Consider the following 18,245-nt stretch of genomic DNA (forward strand, 5'->3'; position numbering starts at 1 on the left):
AGGCTCTTCAGGGGACTAAAAATATCTTTGCTCCCTTTCCAAGATGAGGTACTTCCAGCTTAACATGCTCTGCTCTACCAGGCTGAGTGCATTGCCCTAAGCCAGGCAGCCCTGACCCAGGTGAAGTCCTTGCTTCAGCTGTGGCTACTATTGGCCTTGTCTTGCTTCCAGTTTTCTCCTTTCTTCTGCTTTCATAGAGGATGAAATGCAGTTCTAGATGCTGCTGGAGCCATCCTGCTAGAAAACAAACGTGTATTCTGGACTGCTGCCAGAGCAGTGGGTTTTCCATTCAGTACTTTTACAGCTTCCCTGTTATGTTTCAGTACTATGCTCCCTCTAAAGCCAACCCTCAGGGTACCAATATCCTACAGCCTTCACATCCTACTGTACTCATGGGCCATGACTTTCCTCTGGCATTCCCTCCTATTCATATGCCTCCTTCACAATTTTGTGATGTGCCAAAGCACATGCAGGACTGCTTGTGAAATGCCTGCCACTTCTGCCTCACCTTGCTTTTCTTAATGAAGCTTTATTTAAATACTTAAAGGCCATTACTCACATGCAACTCTGGTTTGTGAACCTACTAAACCTGCTAATCCCTACCCATTTGTATTAAGGACTCTACATAGATAAAAAGTAATGTAATAGAAGTGGCTTTTTATGTCCTCATCTCACACAGCTTTTCGTTGTGGTTCAATTATAATAACCACACACAAATGTTTAAAAACAAAACAAAAACCAAAACAAGGAGCTGACAAAGCATTTCATGTTCCAGCAAGTAGCAACAACTACACCCAAATAAAAAAAGAAAACAAACAAGGGAATGCCAAAACATTTAAGTCATGTTACTGCAAGCAGTCTTTCTGTCTTCACAGGGTTACTAATTTTTCCTCTCTTCCATTGGCTTCTGGGAATTTCCAGACTGAGTACTTAAAGGGCCTTCCGCTTTCCCATCTCCTATCTGCAATAAAAAAATACAGTGCTTTTGGATTTGGAGCTTAGATGATCCATATATCTATATCTATGTCTATGTGCTCTTCATGTGGAGTAATTGATTCTGGTTGAGATAAATCTGATTAACACACCCTGTGATTAACTGACTCAGGTCTGCTGAACCAGTCACCACGTCAGCCCACAGGCAAGTCCATTCCCTTTTCAGCACAAATGCCAAGGATTTGGCTATCCCTGAGAAGACGCAGACAGGTGCACTTTGTCCGTCTTTAAATTTCTGTACTGAAACAGGTATTCAGTACAGATCATTTTGCACTAACCATGGAGTGGGTTTGCTCCTCAGAATGCACCAGCAGTATATTGTTTTTCAGAGGTACAATAACTCCTTAACAGGTAAATAGAGAGCCAAAGACACCTTACTTGGATACTTTGGAGAGCTCTTAGAAATATTTACTCCTTTTCATCCCTCATACAGAAATCCAGGCTGTTACTTTCTGGTACCCTGCCACGACAAAGCCCCTAAACAAGTGTGGAAAAAAAAGAAAATGTCCATAAAGCAAACAGAGCAGGATGGAGTAAACAGCATGTTTGGGGGTTGGTGGGGTTTTTTAATAAAACACAAGTATTAAAAAGAAAAAAATTATTTTAATAACACTATATATCATGGAGAAATATTTTTAGAATTTATGCCACAGTATTATGAGGGCAAGTGGAAGAAACTGGAGAGGTCTGAAAAAGCCAGGTGACAAGGTGCTGGAAAGGCCTTTGTCTGGGTCAGGGTCTCTGCTAATCTGAAGGGCAGAAACCTGTGCTCTACATGTGAGACTTGGCAGGCTCGTTCCTGCTGATAGTATCAAAAGAGCATGAAAAGAGCCAAGAGAGAGGGATATTTTCTTGACTGTTAAGCCTCTTTCCACGGCTTTGAAGGAACAGGGGAGCAACTTCCCCTTCTAACAAGCTACTTCACCTATGACTTGAAGTTTTCCTGATGAAGTTTGATACTGCTTCAATCAATTACTAAGCTAGCTGTGCACAAGCTTGCTATTGCTAAACCTGGAACAAAAGCCATGATACAATCGGCTCGCTGCATGCTTCTAAAGGAGTAGCAGCACAGCATCTTGCATATCCCTTAAATCTGTTTGTGGTCCAGGGTTTCTGTGTGAGCAAGACAGGGCAGGTCAGGATAAACAGCTGAGATTTTCCAGTGTTGGCATTGCCAGCAGCCCCAGAGGAGCGATAGGGCTGTGCTCGGCACTGACAGAGTGCAGGCACCAGCCCAGTGCAGGGAAACGTCTCCTGAAATGCCTTGGGACTCTCAGACTCGCATGCTGCTGTTCTCTGCCTGGGTCCAGTGCATTGCTGGTACAAAGGTCCAGTATATAATGTGTACAACTTGAACTGCATCTACCCTATGCTAAATATCATTCACCGGCTTTCAGAGATGTGGGCAAAATGAAAAAACGTTGCAGAGAGCATTCCTACAGGCTCTAGCCTTGGCTCCGATTGGGTGTTAGGAGATATAAATGCGTGTTCTTGAGACCCATACATGAATCTCATCACTGGCTGTACAATATTGCCCTAGCTGACAGTTTTGGCAACTCCCTCATATCTTTTAAGTCTTTCTGCCAGGACAAGGCAGTGAAGACAGGCAGTTGCTGTCTCTTCTGGGATATAGAGGTGTAGCTGCTGGTGCCTCCTACCACTTCTGCTACGTGGCTTTCTGTTGGTTGGTGAGGCAAGGTTTCCGATGCAGAATGTGAAAGCTTCAAAATTAAGACTGTCTGAGGAAGCTCAAGAAAATGACTGTATGGAAAGAAATGCTTGACAAGAGAAGCAGAAATGTGGCTTGCTGGCAGACATATTAAAAAAAATGTAAAAATCAGGAAGTGTGTTTCTTCCATCTCAAAATTTAGGATGACTTACAGGATACTGACTTAGAAAAAACAAGTATCATCAGCACAGGAAATTGTGAGGCTTTGCATATGTTCACTGAAAACTCTTCCAAACATAGTGCTGCAGGTGGCACAGACGAGCTACAGATGGGGTAGTAGAGACGTGGGTGAGAGTTTTGCTGCTGCCTGCCCATGCAGCTCAAGGAACAGCCTCCAGCAGGGAGAAGGTAAAGCTGAGGTGCTCCACTAGAAGCCTTGCTGTTGATGCCTCTTCATGTGATTTCTGTCCTTCTTCCCCATGTTATCATTCCCTCTTTGATGTCCAGTGAGATGATTATCAAGTGTAACCATGAGGAAATGCCAAATTTAAGCAAGTCTCTTCTATATTGTTAATGTGGTTACAAAGCAATCATAGTACTAGTTACATTTAGATGTTACCTAGACTTAACGGTGTACCAATGCATCTGAGCACCGGGCCCCTTTCTACTTACATGTATAAAAACCTGGAAAACCATAGCACTTACTACTTTGCCCCTTTGATGGATGTGTACATGTATGTACCTCAGCTTACTCTTCCAAACAGATTCTGGGACATAAGAAGCAGAGAAAGACATTGAATTATGGCCCTACTTTTGATTAAACAGTCCGCTTTGTTCCCCTCCTCCCACACCCCTCATCTTCCCTCCGCGTATGTCTGTGGCAGAGGCGCTCTGACCAGCAGAGTGCCCGATGAATGTCAGGCACGGCAGGATCGCCCGTGGGAGCTGAGCGACCGCCCGTCTGTCCCGCCGCCCCCACGCACCAAGTGGATTGTTTGCGAGTTTGTGCCGGTTTGCAGCCCTAGGAAAAAACCAAAACCAAACCAAACAAACAAACAACAAAACAAACAAACAAAACAAAAAACCCCAAACCAACAACAAAAAAAAATCCCACCACGAAACTCCAAGGCACGGGGGCCGCCCGCGGCTGGCCCGCCTCAGCTCAACAGGAAAAACGAGTCGCCCACAAGGAAAACCCACGGGGATGGGGGGCGGCCGGGACGTCCCGTCCCGTTCCGTCCCGTCGGGGAAGGCAGGCGGGAGGGAGGCGGGGAGGAGGAGTTTGACCGGGGCCGGCGCCTGCATAAGAGGCGGGCAACCTTCAGGCGGGCTGGGACGGACGGTGTCTTTCTGTGCCGTGTTGTGTGGTGCCGTGCCGTGCCTGCAGGATGGAGGAGCGCTACAGCAAGGCGGAGACCCTGGCCCTGCGGAGGAAGCACATCGGGTAGGGGCGACAGGGCCGGGAGCGGGTCAAGGGGGGAGCAGGAGGAAGGGCTCTGGTGACAGCGCTCGTCCAGACCCGCTCGGCGCTACCCGGGGACTGCCAGTGCTGGGCAGCCCCTCCGGCCCCTGGGCAAGACCCGACGGGGAGGGGGGCACGAACACACACAGGACCTGTCAGCCCTCCGGCTTACCAGGTCTCGGGGGTCACCTGGCACTCCCTAGGCGGGCTGTAGTAATTAAAATCCTGCACATCAAACGCCACTTTACTTCTTCAATAGATCAAAGCGAGCAGCCAGAATGTGGTACCCAGGTGTATGTGTAAAATGAGGCTGTGCAGGGTTTTTTTTTCTCTTTGTGAATAAACTGCATGCACCTGAAAAACAGCCGTCTCTGTTAAATGGAGCTGGGCTGTTCCTTAAGCTGAGTCTAACTGGGGGACACACAAGGAGGGCTGCCAGCAGCTGAGACCTGAGTGATAGTCTTGGTTGTGCACTTATCTCTGTGTTGCAATGTTAGTTCCTCCAGAATGTGCAGCTTTAATTCTTTCTTCAGTAGGTGTTGCCAAGTGAAAAATAAGTCCAGGATGTCAATAACAGTGTCTATTTTGCTGATTGCATCTTAAATGTGTGGCATATATAGAAAGCTCACTAAAGATTCATAACTCACTAAAGATTCATAAAAGTCATGGCCACATAAAGAGAGAACATTGACAGCTCTTTAGGGGCAGCTCACTGTTAAGGGACTCCCACCTGTGCAATGATTGTAGGATTGAGCTGTGCTGGGCGAACAAAAACAAACTTTCACAGAATGAACTGATACATTATAGCATAAAAATCTTCGGTTAATAAACGGCCAATGATGATGTAGTGCACTGCTTTGAAAGCATACCAGAAAAATAGCTGAAGGTGTCAGAAAAGATTGATGCAACAGGGCAAGAAACTGCAAGAAATCGCTTTCTAGGAGTCACAGGTTTTACAAGTTCAAAATCTCAGTATACCAAACAATAACTCCCAGGCTTACCTGGAAACAACTGTGTTTATCCAAGGCCATACAGGCATTGCTAAAAGTACAGAAGACTTTCCTTCTGCTCAGTAATATCATTCAACATAATTACTTAGCTGACACATTCTCCGGGGGGCGGGGGGGGGGGGGGGAGTGTTGGGGAAGTGTTTAAAGGGTACTTTGGATAATTTTATAAGGAGCCTGAGTTTTGCTGGAAGTCAGTGTAATTTAGGTGCTTATAAAAAGCTGCTTTTTAAGATTTTATCCAAAGCATGAGATAGTGAGATTTTTAGGACCTGCTCAGCACATCCGAAAATAAAGCCTTCAAGGCATCAGTGTTTTGTTCTTGACTGTGACTTCTATATGCTGCAGTCATCCATTGCGAAATGAATTTTTGGCTATAGTATAAAACAGTGCTTAACGGCTTGGTTTAGTCCCAGTGAGTTATTTGGCCATAGATGTCCCTAAGGCATGTAAACAAACAGAGCTACAGCCTAGAAACACAGCAGGACATATAAGGACCTGGAATGACGTGCAGTCCGTGTGCTCCTGTGAAACCAATTGCAAGTCAAGCTTTGAAAATGCCCTTATTAAAGACCTCTTTCTGTTCCCACTGTGCCTGGGGAAGTGGGTGGGGGCTTTTTTCACTTTCAGCAAGAGCCACCACCTGAATGACTCACAAGCACTTTGCAGAGGGAGGCAGTGGACTCTAGAGCTGCAGAAGATTAACTCCCTCAACATTCAAAGCAGGTGGAACAACAGAAAACTAAAATGGTGTTATTTTATAATTATTCTTTTTTAGGCCTTCCTGCAAAGTTTTCTTTGCCAAGGACCCTCTGAAGATCGTGCGTGCTCAGGGCCAATATATGTTTGATGAGAAAGGAGAAAAATACTTAGACTGCATCAACAACGTTGCACATGGTAAGCAGTTTAACTTGTGAGACTGCTTCCATTCTTTAATTTCTAATAGAGATCAGAACACACTTCTGCCAAGTGATGATACTCACAGTGCTTCTCTGAACGTCCTTGTGTGGTTCAGTATCTAACTGCTTGCTGGTAATAGCTAATCATTTTCTTCTTTAGTTGGCCACAGTCATCCATATGTGATAAAGGCTGCAACAAAACAGATGGAACTGCTCAACACAAACTCCCGCTTCCTGCATGACAACCTTGTTCAGTATGCCCAGCGTCTTACAGCCACCCTGCCTGAGAAACTCTCTGTTTGCTATTTTGTTAACTCTGGGTATGTCTGAATAGTATCTTTTTTCCATTGTGACTATTTTGCTCCTCTTTGAGATCGACACTCAGGGTAGCTTGGTCCAAATCTTACTAAGTAGGACTTAGTAATATGCGACAAAAATATTTACAGTACTGGTCAAAACTTCCTTCTTATTTGCAACTGTCATTTTAGTGTGGTGGCTCAAAGAAAGAAAGCCAAAACATGAAACTGGCCTGCTAAACACTAGTGGGAGTGGAAAAAAGCAAGAAAAGGAAATTAAGACTGCAAATTGGTGACCACTATGTACAGATTGGTGAATGCCATTCGTAAACTGACACATAACCTTGGAAATTAGTATTCTTTAGGTAGTCTGTTAGTCTGTGATTCCTTCTGCTACCAGAAGAGACAACCTGTAGGGACCTGTGAGCAGAGGGGCTGCAACAGGTCAGTCTGGAAGCTTGAGCGCTCTTCCTACGTGCAGATTTGCGTTCTCTGCTGCCTGATGGTGCCAGTGCTAGGGAGGGTGGAAACATTGTGGAGTGTGGGAGATGGGGCATTACTTTTCAAGGGTTTGTGGCTGCATTGTGTTCTCAACTGCAAAGCAGTCTCCTTTGTACCAAGAGGATGTAAATATCTAAAAACAAACCGGGGGAGGGGAATAAAGCATCTCTTTGTTTGCTGTTTATACAAAGAGCTGTTTTTTCTTTGCCCCCTTACATGGCACTTGTAGTCTCAACCTTAGCATTGTAATCTGTATAGTAACAAAGCCTGCTGTGTTGTTTTATTATGTCCATTAGTACCATGCGTCGTCTTCTGTTTCAGAATACCCTTTTAATTGGAAGTACTTCTTCACTCTTTTGCTGCCGTATCTCTTATTATGCAGGTCTGAAGCAAATGATCTTGCTTTACGACTGGCTCGGCAGTACCGTGGGTACCAAGATGTGATCACCCTTGAAAAGTAAGTACATAGAGTACCTTATGTGAATTCAGCCAGGAACTCCTGCCATTACTTCAGAAGCACCTTTGCAGCACCCCCCTGCTGTTTATACTCCCCTGCCTGCTGAAAGAAAAGCTTTGTTGCTTTAGCATTAGAACAGGTCAGGAAATCCCTTTTTTACATTTGGATAAACACAAGTTTTGAAGATCTCTGAAAAATAAGCTTGTTCATCACCCCAGAAGGTCGATCACCCCAGAAGGTCGGTCACCTGTTAGAGGGCATTTCCCACAGACACTCCCAAAGCAATTCAAGAGACTTGAATGCTGGTTTTCAACAGCAATGAGTTTTCTGGTCACTGGGCTGCTCTGGAAAAAAAGTCTTCTGTTTGTCATGCTTTGGTGGACGTTTGATTTTTGCACAAATAATTATTCAGTGGTCAAGAAGAAAGATGCTGTAGCTTTGCAGTGGTGTTGCATTGATGCTCAGCTCTCCTCCAGTGAACACAAGTATGCATACAAAATCGACTGGCTCCAAATAGGATGCACTGAGAGGGCTGTCAGCCATAGGGAAGGTGGCCAACCACGTTTCTAGTGGATTTTCCTGTCCTAGATGCAGCTGTAGGTTTGGTTACACTGCTGTAGTGCTGGGTCTTTTTCTCAGGTTGCGATTAGAAAGTCCAGCCAGAGCAACTGCAAGAGCACGTCTATCTGAACAGCAAAAACTTGTTTGACTCAGCTATCTCTGTTAGCTCAGATCCCTGTTAGCCACACACTAACTTAGTGTGTGCTACTATGAGATTGTGATGTCTGATTTGGTTTGAGGTTCCCTTTAAGTTTATGGCTGAACAGAAGTGATTATTCCCTGAATGAATATGCTACATGCTTTAGGCTCAGAAGGCTCTGGTTCCTCGTTTCTAAATCAAAATAGCCTCAGTAGTAACCAACTTTAGCATACTCTGCAGTATAAAGCTTTTATATTTGAATAATATCCTTATCCTTCTGCCAAACCATCTATCCTGTAGGGTCTTCAGGGCAGATAGCAGTGTGCTGTTGCTGCATAAGATCCTCACTTTCCAATGCAATGCACACTCTTGAGAGTCTTTGCAATGGTGTTGGGGTCTAACTTGCAAGACTTGGGTTGGCGAGAGTGGGACCCACAGGTTGGAAATGAAGGAGCTGGACCCACTGCTGCTAGGTAAGGCTACTCGGGCAGCCACTTTGGAGGTGGTGTGATCCAGGGGACATCATCTTGGTCTGTCCTCATGCTGGCACTTGATTTTATGCAAGCAAAAACCCTCCTGCTTCCAGTCTTGCTAGAGAGCTAAAGCCAACAGCGATTTCATACTGCCTTCGAGAGAAAGACTGGGTAAATTAAATTAAGTTCCATTTGCAAACGGTGCTACTGTTTGCAGATGCAGTCGCTGATTCTGGATTATTTATAGGCACAGCTGTAAGTTTAGCTTTTCTCTCCATTTGGTAAAAATTGACTTGGATATTTAACACTCATGCAGTGCTTACCATGGCCATGTTACATCTCTGATTGACATCAGCCCCTATAAATTTAATCAGCTGGGAAAGGACTGCAAGAAGGAGTATGTGCATGTGGTAAGTGTGGTTTTTTTGTAATTTTTATGCCTGTTATGCAGCATACTGAATTACCCTCTTCTGGTATACATACATTTTCATTTTGTTTTGCTGATGCTAGAGTACATATGCTTGGCTGTTTTTCAGTGGAATAAATATGGCAAAATTGTTTGCTTTTGGATTTCGAAGTGGGTATTCAGCTGTAAGGCTGATTTCCTTCAAGTGCTAGAATTTTTCTTAGTCACTGCATTGTATAGTTACACAATTTGATAAAATTAGCCAACAGACATTGTGTTGGTTTGGCTAAAGATATGCGGGACTTCGAGTCTACTTCCAAAAACTTGAAAGGCAGACTGCATAAGTTTACATGAGCTGGGTATAGGGCTTATGAGTGTCTGAGTGTGATTTTTTTCAACTTAAACTTGTATATCTTACAAAGACAATAATCTTTCTCAGCCCAGAAATGTACACCAAGCAGGTCTTTCCTATCTAGACCTACTTGCATTAACTGCACTGCCACAGTAGTATCCATCTTCCTATACCACTTCCTTTCTCTTTATTTACTAAACCTCCCCAAAAGCGTTTGTAGAGGCTTGAATGTCATACAGATTTGTACCATGACTAGGAAGCTGGAAGGGAAGTGACAGACTGGAAAACCCCATTCTCCAGTTGCAGAAATGGATCTCCTGTAAGAATCTGAAATAAGATGATGTATGAGGACTCATTGTTGTGTCCTGAGGGAGAGGAAGGACAATCTTGAAATGGGGATGAGGTAGATGATGGCTCTTTCAACAGTTGTGTTCAGTAATGTTGAACACATCACAGGGCTTCAATGAGTTTAAAATCCTCTAAGTCTTTTGCAGTTCTGAGCAGAAATTCAGGCTGTACTAACTCCTATTACCTATCTGTGTGAAAAGCCAATAAAGCAGAGCAGCAGAAAAGAAAGTAAATGTTTCATAAAAGGATGACCTTTAAAAAAAAAAAAATTGGTCTTTTCAGGCTCCTTCTCCAGATATCTACAGGGGGAAATATAGGGAAGACCACCCAGATCCAGCAAGTGCTTATGCTGAAGAGGTGAAAAAGATTATTGAAGAAACACAGAAGAATGGACGTAAGGTGTGTGTTTTGTGCTCTAGAAATGTTGAGGCTTCATCTATTAAATGCGGCATGGGGGCATGTAACAGGCAACTAAGGACTTGTTTCTTCACTCACTTTCACAAGCTTTGCCCTCCTTTTTTTTTTCTATGATGCGTTCTGTGTTCAAAATGGGCCATTTTTCTACCTGATGCTCTTATCATAGTTTTTCTAGGCGTCAATGAAAGGATCAACAATACAGTTGAATATATGCAGATACAATCACAGCAGTTTAATTTCCTATTGTATGCACTGAATTGGTAGATTGTAAATATCTTAGGAAAAGGTTTGAGGTCAGCTGAGAAACTACGTCACAAATTCTAGCAAGGATATGTAAAATTCTCCGGGTCACGGAGAAAATCTTGATACTACATTTCTGAGCCTGGGAGCTTAAGATAACTTTGGAGTCATATAAAAAGGTGAAACTTTCAATCATACACAATATGACCTTGATAAAAGCAGACCATTTCTGAACAGGTTTACCTAAAATGCGTGTTAATGTTTTATATGATAGCATTAGTGTGTTGAGACATGTAGGACTTGATCCAAAACCCGCTGAAGTCCCAGAAGACTTCTGCAAAGCCTGGAACATGTTCCCTTCTAGACGGATAGATTTACATCACTCTTATTTTATTTCTTCATTGACTTTTTTTATTCTCTACTAACGCATAGTTTTTTTTTTTCTTCCCTTGTTTCCTTTCTTTTGCATATTTCTTAGGTTTTGGTGACATAGACCTGTGGCAGGACAAGTTGTGCTAAAGGCTAAGCCTCACATGCTATGGGAAGCTTCGTACTCTTTGGCCGTAGCATGCCTCTTCAAATATAGTGTATGGTTCTTTACACGTTACTGCTCGGCCTTGTTTCCAGGAAGACTGCACCAGCACAGAGACCTCTTGATGCTCAGGGAGGGGTTCAGAAGTGGTGTGGGGATGCAATCCCTTAAATAGCAGACTTATGACTGAGACCTTGGGGTAATATCGTATCTCTGCTGCATAGACCTCTGCTGTTGACAAGAAACAAATTTTGATGTTCCAGTGTATCTGATCTGCTGCTCTTACTCTTCTTGAATTAAAATAACTTTCTTTTTCATTCCTAGCAACTGGAATTATATCATCTGTAGAATTTTTCTCCTCTTTTGTCAAGTACCTCATGCTGGCATTTTACTTGTGTAGTTATTTGCATTAGGCAGGGGTGCCCAAAGACTAGCCACAGGTCATCTTACAGTTCAGCTTCTATCCACCTCTACCTGGTGTTCAGAATTGAACAAAAAAACTGGTCAACACATATACCTGCAAGTTTTATTAACTTCTTAGGGAAAAGGGCACACACTATTGTGTGCCTCCTGTAAATGGAAATTTTAAAATAAATTTATGTAGCTCCTGGAAGCCTGATCCAACATCCACTGACACCAGTAAGTGTTGTCAAATTCAACAGCTGTAGGACAACGGCTTAATGCCGATCCTTGTATTCCCATCAGGCTGCAAAATTGACCCTGGCTACTGCAAATCTGGGCACTCCTGATTACAGAATTAATAAATTCTTTAGCCGTAGCTGTTCTCAAGAGCCCTCAGTTGTCCAACTGGTTGCGTGATTAAATTAAGGTACATATTTAAACGTTTATTTCTAGACTGTTAGATGTCAGTGCAAAGGCCAAGTAGATGAACACAGCTCTCACATGAGTTTGTTTCTTATAGATTGCCGCCTTCATAGCTGAATCCATGCAGAGCTGTGGAGGCCAAGTAATTCCACCTGTGGGCTATTTCCAGAAAGTGGCAGAGTACGTACATCACTTCAAAAGGGCATAACTGAAAAATTAACCAAAGAAATAGCTTTTTCACTGTAGGCTTATCTAATCAATTCAGCTATTAACCTCTCTTATTCTTGGCTGTGGTTAATTTCTATTTATTGAAGAGTATGATTCCACTTCCATTTTTTATGGAATATTAGCTAATTGTTTTTAGCTAGATAATTGCTATTCCTTACCTATCTTTAACTCTTAGCCACAAGTTTGATGGAAGATGTAGTTAAACCATCATAGTTATAATGCAGCAGTATCATTATAGTGCCTCTATTTTTCATCAAAATGTCAGAGGTTTTTTTTCTTAATATGTAGCTTACTAAAAGTTTTATAGCTATAAAATAGCTCTAGCTGTGTTCTTTCTTTTTTTCCTAACCTGATCTCACACTGGAGAATTTCTGTGATACAGACTCCTTTGTCCTTGATTGGCTACCCAAGACACGTACTGCAGCACTAGTCTTTCAAGCTATTCTGTTTGGTTTTAGGTACGTGCGTGCAGCGGGTGGAGTGTTCATAGCTGATGAGGTCCAGGTTGGCTTTGGCAGAGTTGGGAAGCATTTTTGGGCATTCCAGCTGCAAGGCGAAGACTTTGTACCTGACATTGTCACCATGGGAAAGCCCATTGGCAATGGACACCCTATGTCTTGTGTGGTCACAACAAGGGAAATTGCTGAAAGTTTTGGTGCTTCCGGATTGGAGTATTTCAATACAGTAAGTTCTTAAGTGAAGCTTTGCCTTTTTTTTACCTTTTGGTCTGCATTTAGCAGCTAGAAGTTGCTCGAGTGATTCAACTAACATCTGCATCCATTACTGCATCACATTACTAAGAGCTCAAGTCAACCACAGTCTAATATCTAAAAGCAAGTAGAGAGGCTTTGAAATGTGTTCTGTATCAAGTGGTACATCATCATATGGACCAGCACTAACTCTCTGGCAAGTAATGTATCTGAGGTCACATCCATACAGATAAATTCTTCCTTATGCCTCTTTTCCTTTCCCCCCTTTGAAATGTTGATAATGTAAAATTTCGTTTTCTTGGATAGGCTCAGTGCTGGTAGAGCTTATGTCCTGGCAGACCTTGCTCTGCATTTGACACCTAACAAAACAGTGACCCTTTACCAGGAAACATTTCATCTGCATGCATGCCACAGAGGTGCAGCTTTCTTCCTGTTTACTGAGCCCGCTTTCTGCTCTTGTGACTCAGCCGTCTTCTCAGCTACCATCGATCCCCCTGCTTTTAATGGAGTTTATACCCTCCAGTTCAAGAAATATTGGATCTATCACCCTTTGCCCTTCCCAGGAGCATTTTGCCTGCATATGCAATCAGCTGAACGTTTCAGCCCTTGAAGTCTTCAAATTACTGAGACCCGAAGTGGAGGATGAGGGAGCCCCTCCCTTGCCCAAAGTGTGGGGGATGATGTTCTACAGCCTGAATGGCACAAAATCCTCACCTTTTCAAGCTTGCCTCATGAGCATGTCAAGCAGGAGAGGGCAAGTGAAAATTACATGGATAAACACAGATGTATGTTTTGTTTTGATGGGTTTTGTTTTCGATGATGGATTTTGTTTTCCTGTTTGTCTTTGCTATCAGTTTGGAGGCAATCCAGTGTCTTGCGCTATTGGAATGGCTGTGCTGGATGTGATAGAAAAAGAAGATCTCCAAGGAAATGCTACACGTGTAGGAAATTATCTCCTGGAGTTGCTGGCTGAGCAAAAGAAGAAACATCCCTTAGTGGGAGACATCAGGTAGGTGTGTTACAGCAATGTCAGAGAAGAAAATAACTCTGCTAGGAAAAGCAACAAGTTTGGAGGGAGTGGAACACAAAAACACTTTGTCATGATTTTGCTACACCTCATTTTTAAAATGGACTATCTGAAACTTAGTTAGGTATAAGCATAACCACTAGAAAAGCTCTGGGAGAGTAGGATAAAGAGCCATGTGCCTCAGACAACCCAGTTTTCAGCACACTGTTGAGCTGATGCAGACCTTGCTCAAATCTGTGGTCAATTTCCTTGGGAGATGTTACTGCGGATTTTCCTCATGTTACTACCATTGATTTTTTTTTTACTACCACTGGGTTTTTTTGCAGGGAAGAGGTTGGGTTGTGGGGTTTGTGTACTTCTTGGTTTTCCTTATTTGTCTTCCACAGCTCCCTGGCTTTGCAGGATAAGAGAAAAAGAAAATTATTCTATCATTCTAAACTGACCATGTACCCTTAATGAGACAGTTAAATTTATTTATCCAGGAATATCTGTTATCTCACTTGATTGTGTGAAGTAGCCAAAATGTAACCAAAGAGAAAGTCTCCTCTTTCATGCTCTTTTCCCTATTTGCACTCCAGGGAAGGGAACCGCAGTTGTTAGAAACAGGTACTACATTTTCAGCAGAAGGCTTGGGTTACTGATACTGGATTTCACTTGTCTGTACTTTTTTTCTCTACTCCAGGGGTGTTGGATTGTTTGTTGGAGTGGATCTGGTGAAAGATCAACAAAAGCGAACACCAGCCACAGCTGAAGCCCTTCATCTTATTTACAAGTAAATAGTTTTTTAAGACTATGTGCAGTGTTCGAACCCTTCTACTATTCTCCAACACTTAGTCATTAATTTCAGTTTAAATTTGTGTAGTTTTTGATAACATAGTACTAGAAAAAGAAAACTTTCAAACTCTGTCTCAGACTGCAGTGTGTGACAGGACAAAATATAGTTTTATATCCATGTCTAACACAGATGTTTCCTCTTTCCACAGACTCAAAGAGCGTCAAATCCTTCTTAGTGCAGATGGACCCTACAGAAATATTCTAAAATTTAAACCACCAATGTGTTTCACAATGGAAGATGCAAAACATGCAGTGGAGACAATTGATGCACTTCTTACAGGTATGTGTGCTTTAGGGCTCAAAGGAATACTCTTCTTTGTTCATTTTCCCATGACCCCTTAGAAACACCAGGTACCATAACCTAGACCATTACATGCAAGGAAAAGTAATAAACTGCGTTTCTTACCATTTGTCCAAACTGCTGTTCATAATGCAATTATTATAAATAAACAAAAAGCTCCATATGTACTTAATCCAAACTTTAGGCAAAATCCTGCTCTTAATCCTTTCTCTCACAGACTCAGTGCTATTACTCATTTCTGGTCACATATGCTGTATGTTAAGGAGTGCATATATTAATTCAGCACAGGCCTGAAACACACTGCAGAAACACTGGTGTAACTTTCCATAATGTGCTCTACCTATTTTTTTTCTTTTTGTGTTTTTTTTAACTGGCGTACTGCAACATGATTGTCTCATTGAAATTAGCCTGAAGGTTTTCAGGCTCTATTTATGTTTTACCTGGGGACCAATCCAGGGGAAAGTAATATCTGGTATACTATTAGCATAAGGATTCTCAAAGCCCATTCTACATTAGATGCTTCCATCTTCTGAGATTTTAACAGCTGGAGTTAGACTACCATGAACCTGCTGGACAAAGGCAGAATTCCACTTTGAAAGGTCTATTTGATACCCCATGCCACAGTCAAGTTGCTAATTGTATTCTTTTCTCTAACCCCCCCCAAGCTACACAGTCCTGATAGATTCATCACGTTGCCTTGAAAAATTATGTAGAAAGTATTCATCATTCTTCAGTTATTCTTCTTGTGATAAATTCCCAGAGAAATAGCTGATTTTTTTTTACTTCAGCAAGCTATTAAATTGCCTGTGTGCTTACTTACTCCCAGTTCTTTTAAATTTAATTATTTTATTACTTTTTTTCAGAAATTGAAGAGGCCACTGAAATGAAGACAGAAAATAATGCATCTACAAATATACAGTATAAAAGAAAAGTATGTTTTAATTTTTTTTTTTTAACTCTTATTCAGATAGGTGCTTGCAAATCAAGTATAAATTGCTTTGGTAGAGCATGACTTAATTTTTGGTAGCGTGAGTGACTCTGTGCCTTGAAACTGAGCTCAGAACATAACTCCCTACTAGGAACCTGAGAGGATTGTCTCACTGGGGCAAATCTAAAAAGAGCTGAGTAATACAGACCTACAATGAGAAACACGCTACAGGCAAGCCCCTTGCCTTATCTGCCTTTGTGCAAATAAGACCAACCAGACTTTGAGCTGCACAAAGTCATGAGCAGAGCAGTCAGCAGTTGCTAGTTCTAGGTATTACATGCTACTGATGGATATTTGGCTTTCTAAGCAAGCCTTCAGCCTGGAAAGTGTCCAAGTTTTCAGACAGTTCCACGGATTTTGTTTCCACTGTAGCTCTTTGAGTATGAATGGCTGACATGCATCCAAATTAGGACTTCTTAGGTTGCAGCCTCAGCTTTGGATAAATCACATATAATTTCTCACACCTTTGAAAAAATGTCGCCCTCTTTATAGGAAAGCTTGCTAAACTGTCCCTTGGTGGGTTTTCCAGTGGTGATGTGGAGGTGAGAAAGCAATAGCTCAGCTGTCTAGGGATGTAGTAATTATGCAGAGACCCGATCAATTATTGGTTATATATCTAGATATTACTGGATTTAGAGCGCAAGCCTCCTCTTACAGTCATTTTTACACATTCAGTTCAATTTCTTTCAAAACTAAGATGTTGTGCCAGTAACACAGAGTCAGGCAGAGCTATCTAATGGGAACCAAGTCCAACGGTTGCCTGGTGGAAAACATGCACATGCCTCCACTGATTTTTCCTTCCTGTTTCAGACAGCTGAAGAGACTTCTCAACCAGAAGGTGCAAATGAAAGCACTGGTCACATGAATGGAGCTGCCTGCAGACAAGAAAATGGGATTTATTCGAAAAAACGCTCGCTGCCAAGTAAAAGAATAAGAACATGAAGAGGGAAAGTTTCTTCATTCAATTTGAATTTGTGTCAGTCTTGCTTTTGAGATGAAGAGTGCAATAGTCCGAGTCTTAGGATCTGTTTGAAGCCTAGTCATGCCTTCCACAAACTGTCTGAATTCCTATTAGCTTCAGTAGGTTTAAAATACCTTTTCAGATACATGACGACTGTGCCATGTGGTTTGAAATCTAGATGTGCCAGAACAGACAAGTCATAAAAAAATACCGTGGTACCAATGGCAGGCTTGATACAGGTGCACAAACTCAGTGAAAACTGTGGATTTACCCATATTATGCAGAATCTGATTTGCTTAACCACCATAAAGCAGATGCCAATCTTATTAAGTTTAAAAATATATGCTTAACGTGCTATTTTTACATTATTTTAAATTTCAATATGTAATATTGAGATGTTAATTACTTCCCATGTTTTAATGGCTGAATTCACTTAACAATTGCTTGAGAAAGAAATCATTATTATTTTCCGGTGTAACTTAGGTCCTATGGACCATATTCCCAGCTGATGTAAATTAGAGTAGCTTTGCTAATGTCGACAATGCTCTATTAAGAGTCTACCACTCTGTAGGTAGAGACATGATGTCTATGCAAGGCATTCTCACCATAAATTCAAAGAGAATGAAGAGTCTAATTTTCTATGAATAAAGCAACTTTTATAGAGAACTATTTATATAGAGTAAGATTTTATGATCTTTTTCCCAGAAGTTTATAGATTGAACCCTATCAGCCCATAAAAGAAGCAAGTAGAGTATATATAATTTCAGACACACTGATTGATTGAATTTTAACCTAAAGGTCTCTCATTTTAGTTGTTTTGACAGTCAGGGGAATTGTTACCTGATCCTGTCGAAGCAGTGCTGTTCCTTTTTGTCAGTGGTGATGAAAAGTCACATACCAGTTGCATGGGATCCTGACAAATAAATGGCTATGCTAACATTGGATAGATTACTAAAATGAGAGGACCACTGCATTAACCATGCATGCAACCACTGCCTATTCGTGCTGCAGATACTTTAGACTGACTTGCCTCCTTGTCAGTGTTAAATTTCAATGAAAGCACAAAAGCTCTACTTCCCTTTCTTAATACATGCACAACTCCATGCTATAGAGGACATGGGGGGCTTTACAAATAGTTTGTACTTCAGAAAAAAATACAAAATGTATTTATTTCCTCTTCAATTTTAATACCCTCAATTCTGCTCTTTCCTAATTGCTGCTAGTGATCTTACTCATATGACTGAAAATTGAGCACCTTATCTATTTTCACAATTTGCTATGTTATTATTGATATTTCTGGTGTAACATCTTCCACCATCCTCAAGCTGACTTATTTTCTGTTTCATGATGCTTGAATAATTCTTCCATAAAAATAAATCTCTTGTTTACAATTGTGATATCCTCCGCAAAGAGGTGTTTTTTTTTGTTTTAATTTTATTCTTCAGTAGCACCTATTTGATGAGGAAAGTAACTTCAATTTTAGCTGGAGGTTGTCTCCATGCCAAAGCACAACTGATTAGGCTATGTTTCCCTGAGGCCCTCAGCTCTTGGAAGCTCTTACCCTCCAAGCCAGATGTTGTCTCAGTTGCTATAATTCAGCCCCTGCTAACCTTTCACCA

At 41.8% G+C, this 18,245-nt stretch overlaps 1 protein-coding gene across 1 annotated transcript; it reads left to right on the forward strand.

The window, feature by feature from the left end:
* The first annotated feature begins 3,962 nt into the window (after positions 1-3,962).
* Positions 3,963-18,017, forward strand: ETNPPL (ethanolamine-phosphate phospho-lyase). The gene is made up of 13 exons (XM_027636125.1): positions 3,963-4,106; positions 5,910-6,028; positions 6,191-6,350; positions 7,210-7,284; positions 8,774-8,867; positions 9,846-9,962; positions 11,675-11,757; positions 12,264-12,489; positions 13,370-13,524; positions 14,225-14,314; positions 14,526-14,656; positions 15,541-15,608; positions 16,476-18,017. The coding sequence occupies exons 1-13, from the start codon at positions 4,051-4,053 to the stop codon at positions 16,605-16,607; spliced, it is 1,506 nt and encodes a 501-aa protein (XP_027491926.1). The 5' UTR covers positions 3,963-4,050; the 3' UTR covers positions 16,608-18,017.
* Positions 18,018-18,245: the final 228 nt, after the last annotated feature.

The sequence above is a fragment of the Corapipo altera genome, unplaced genomic scaffold (assembly GCF_003945725.1).
Source record: "Corapipo altera isolate COAL_440 unplaced genomic scaffold, ASM394572v1 22b, whole genome shotgun sequence".
NCBI classification, from domain to species: domain Eukaryota; kingdom Metazoa; phylum Chordata; class Aves; order Passeriformes; family Pipridae; genus Corapipo; species Corapipo altera.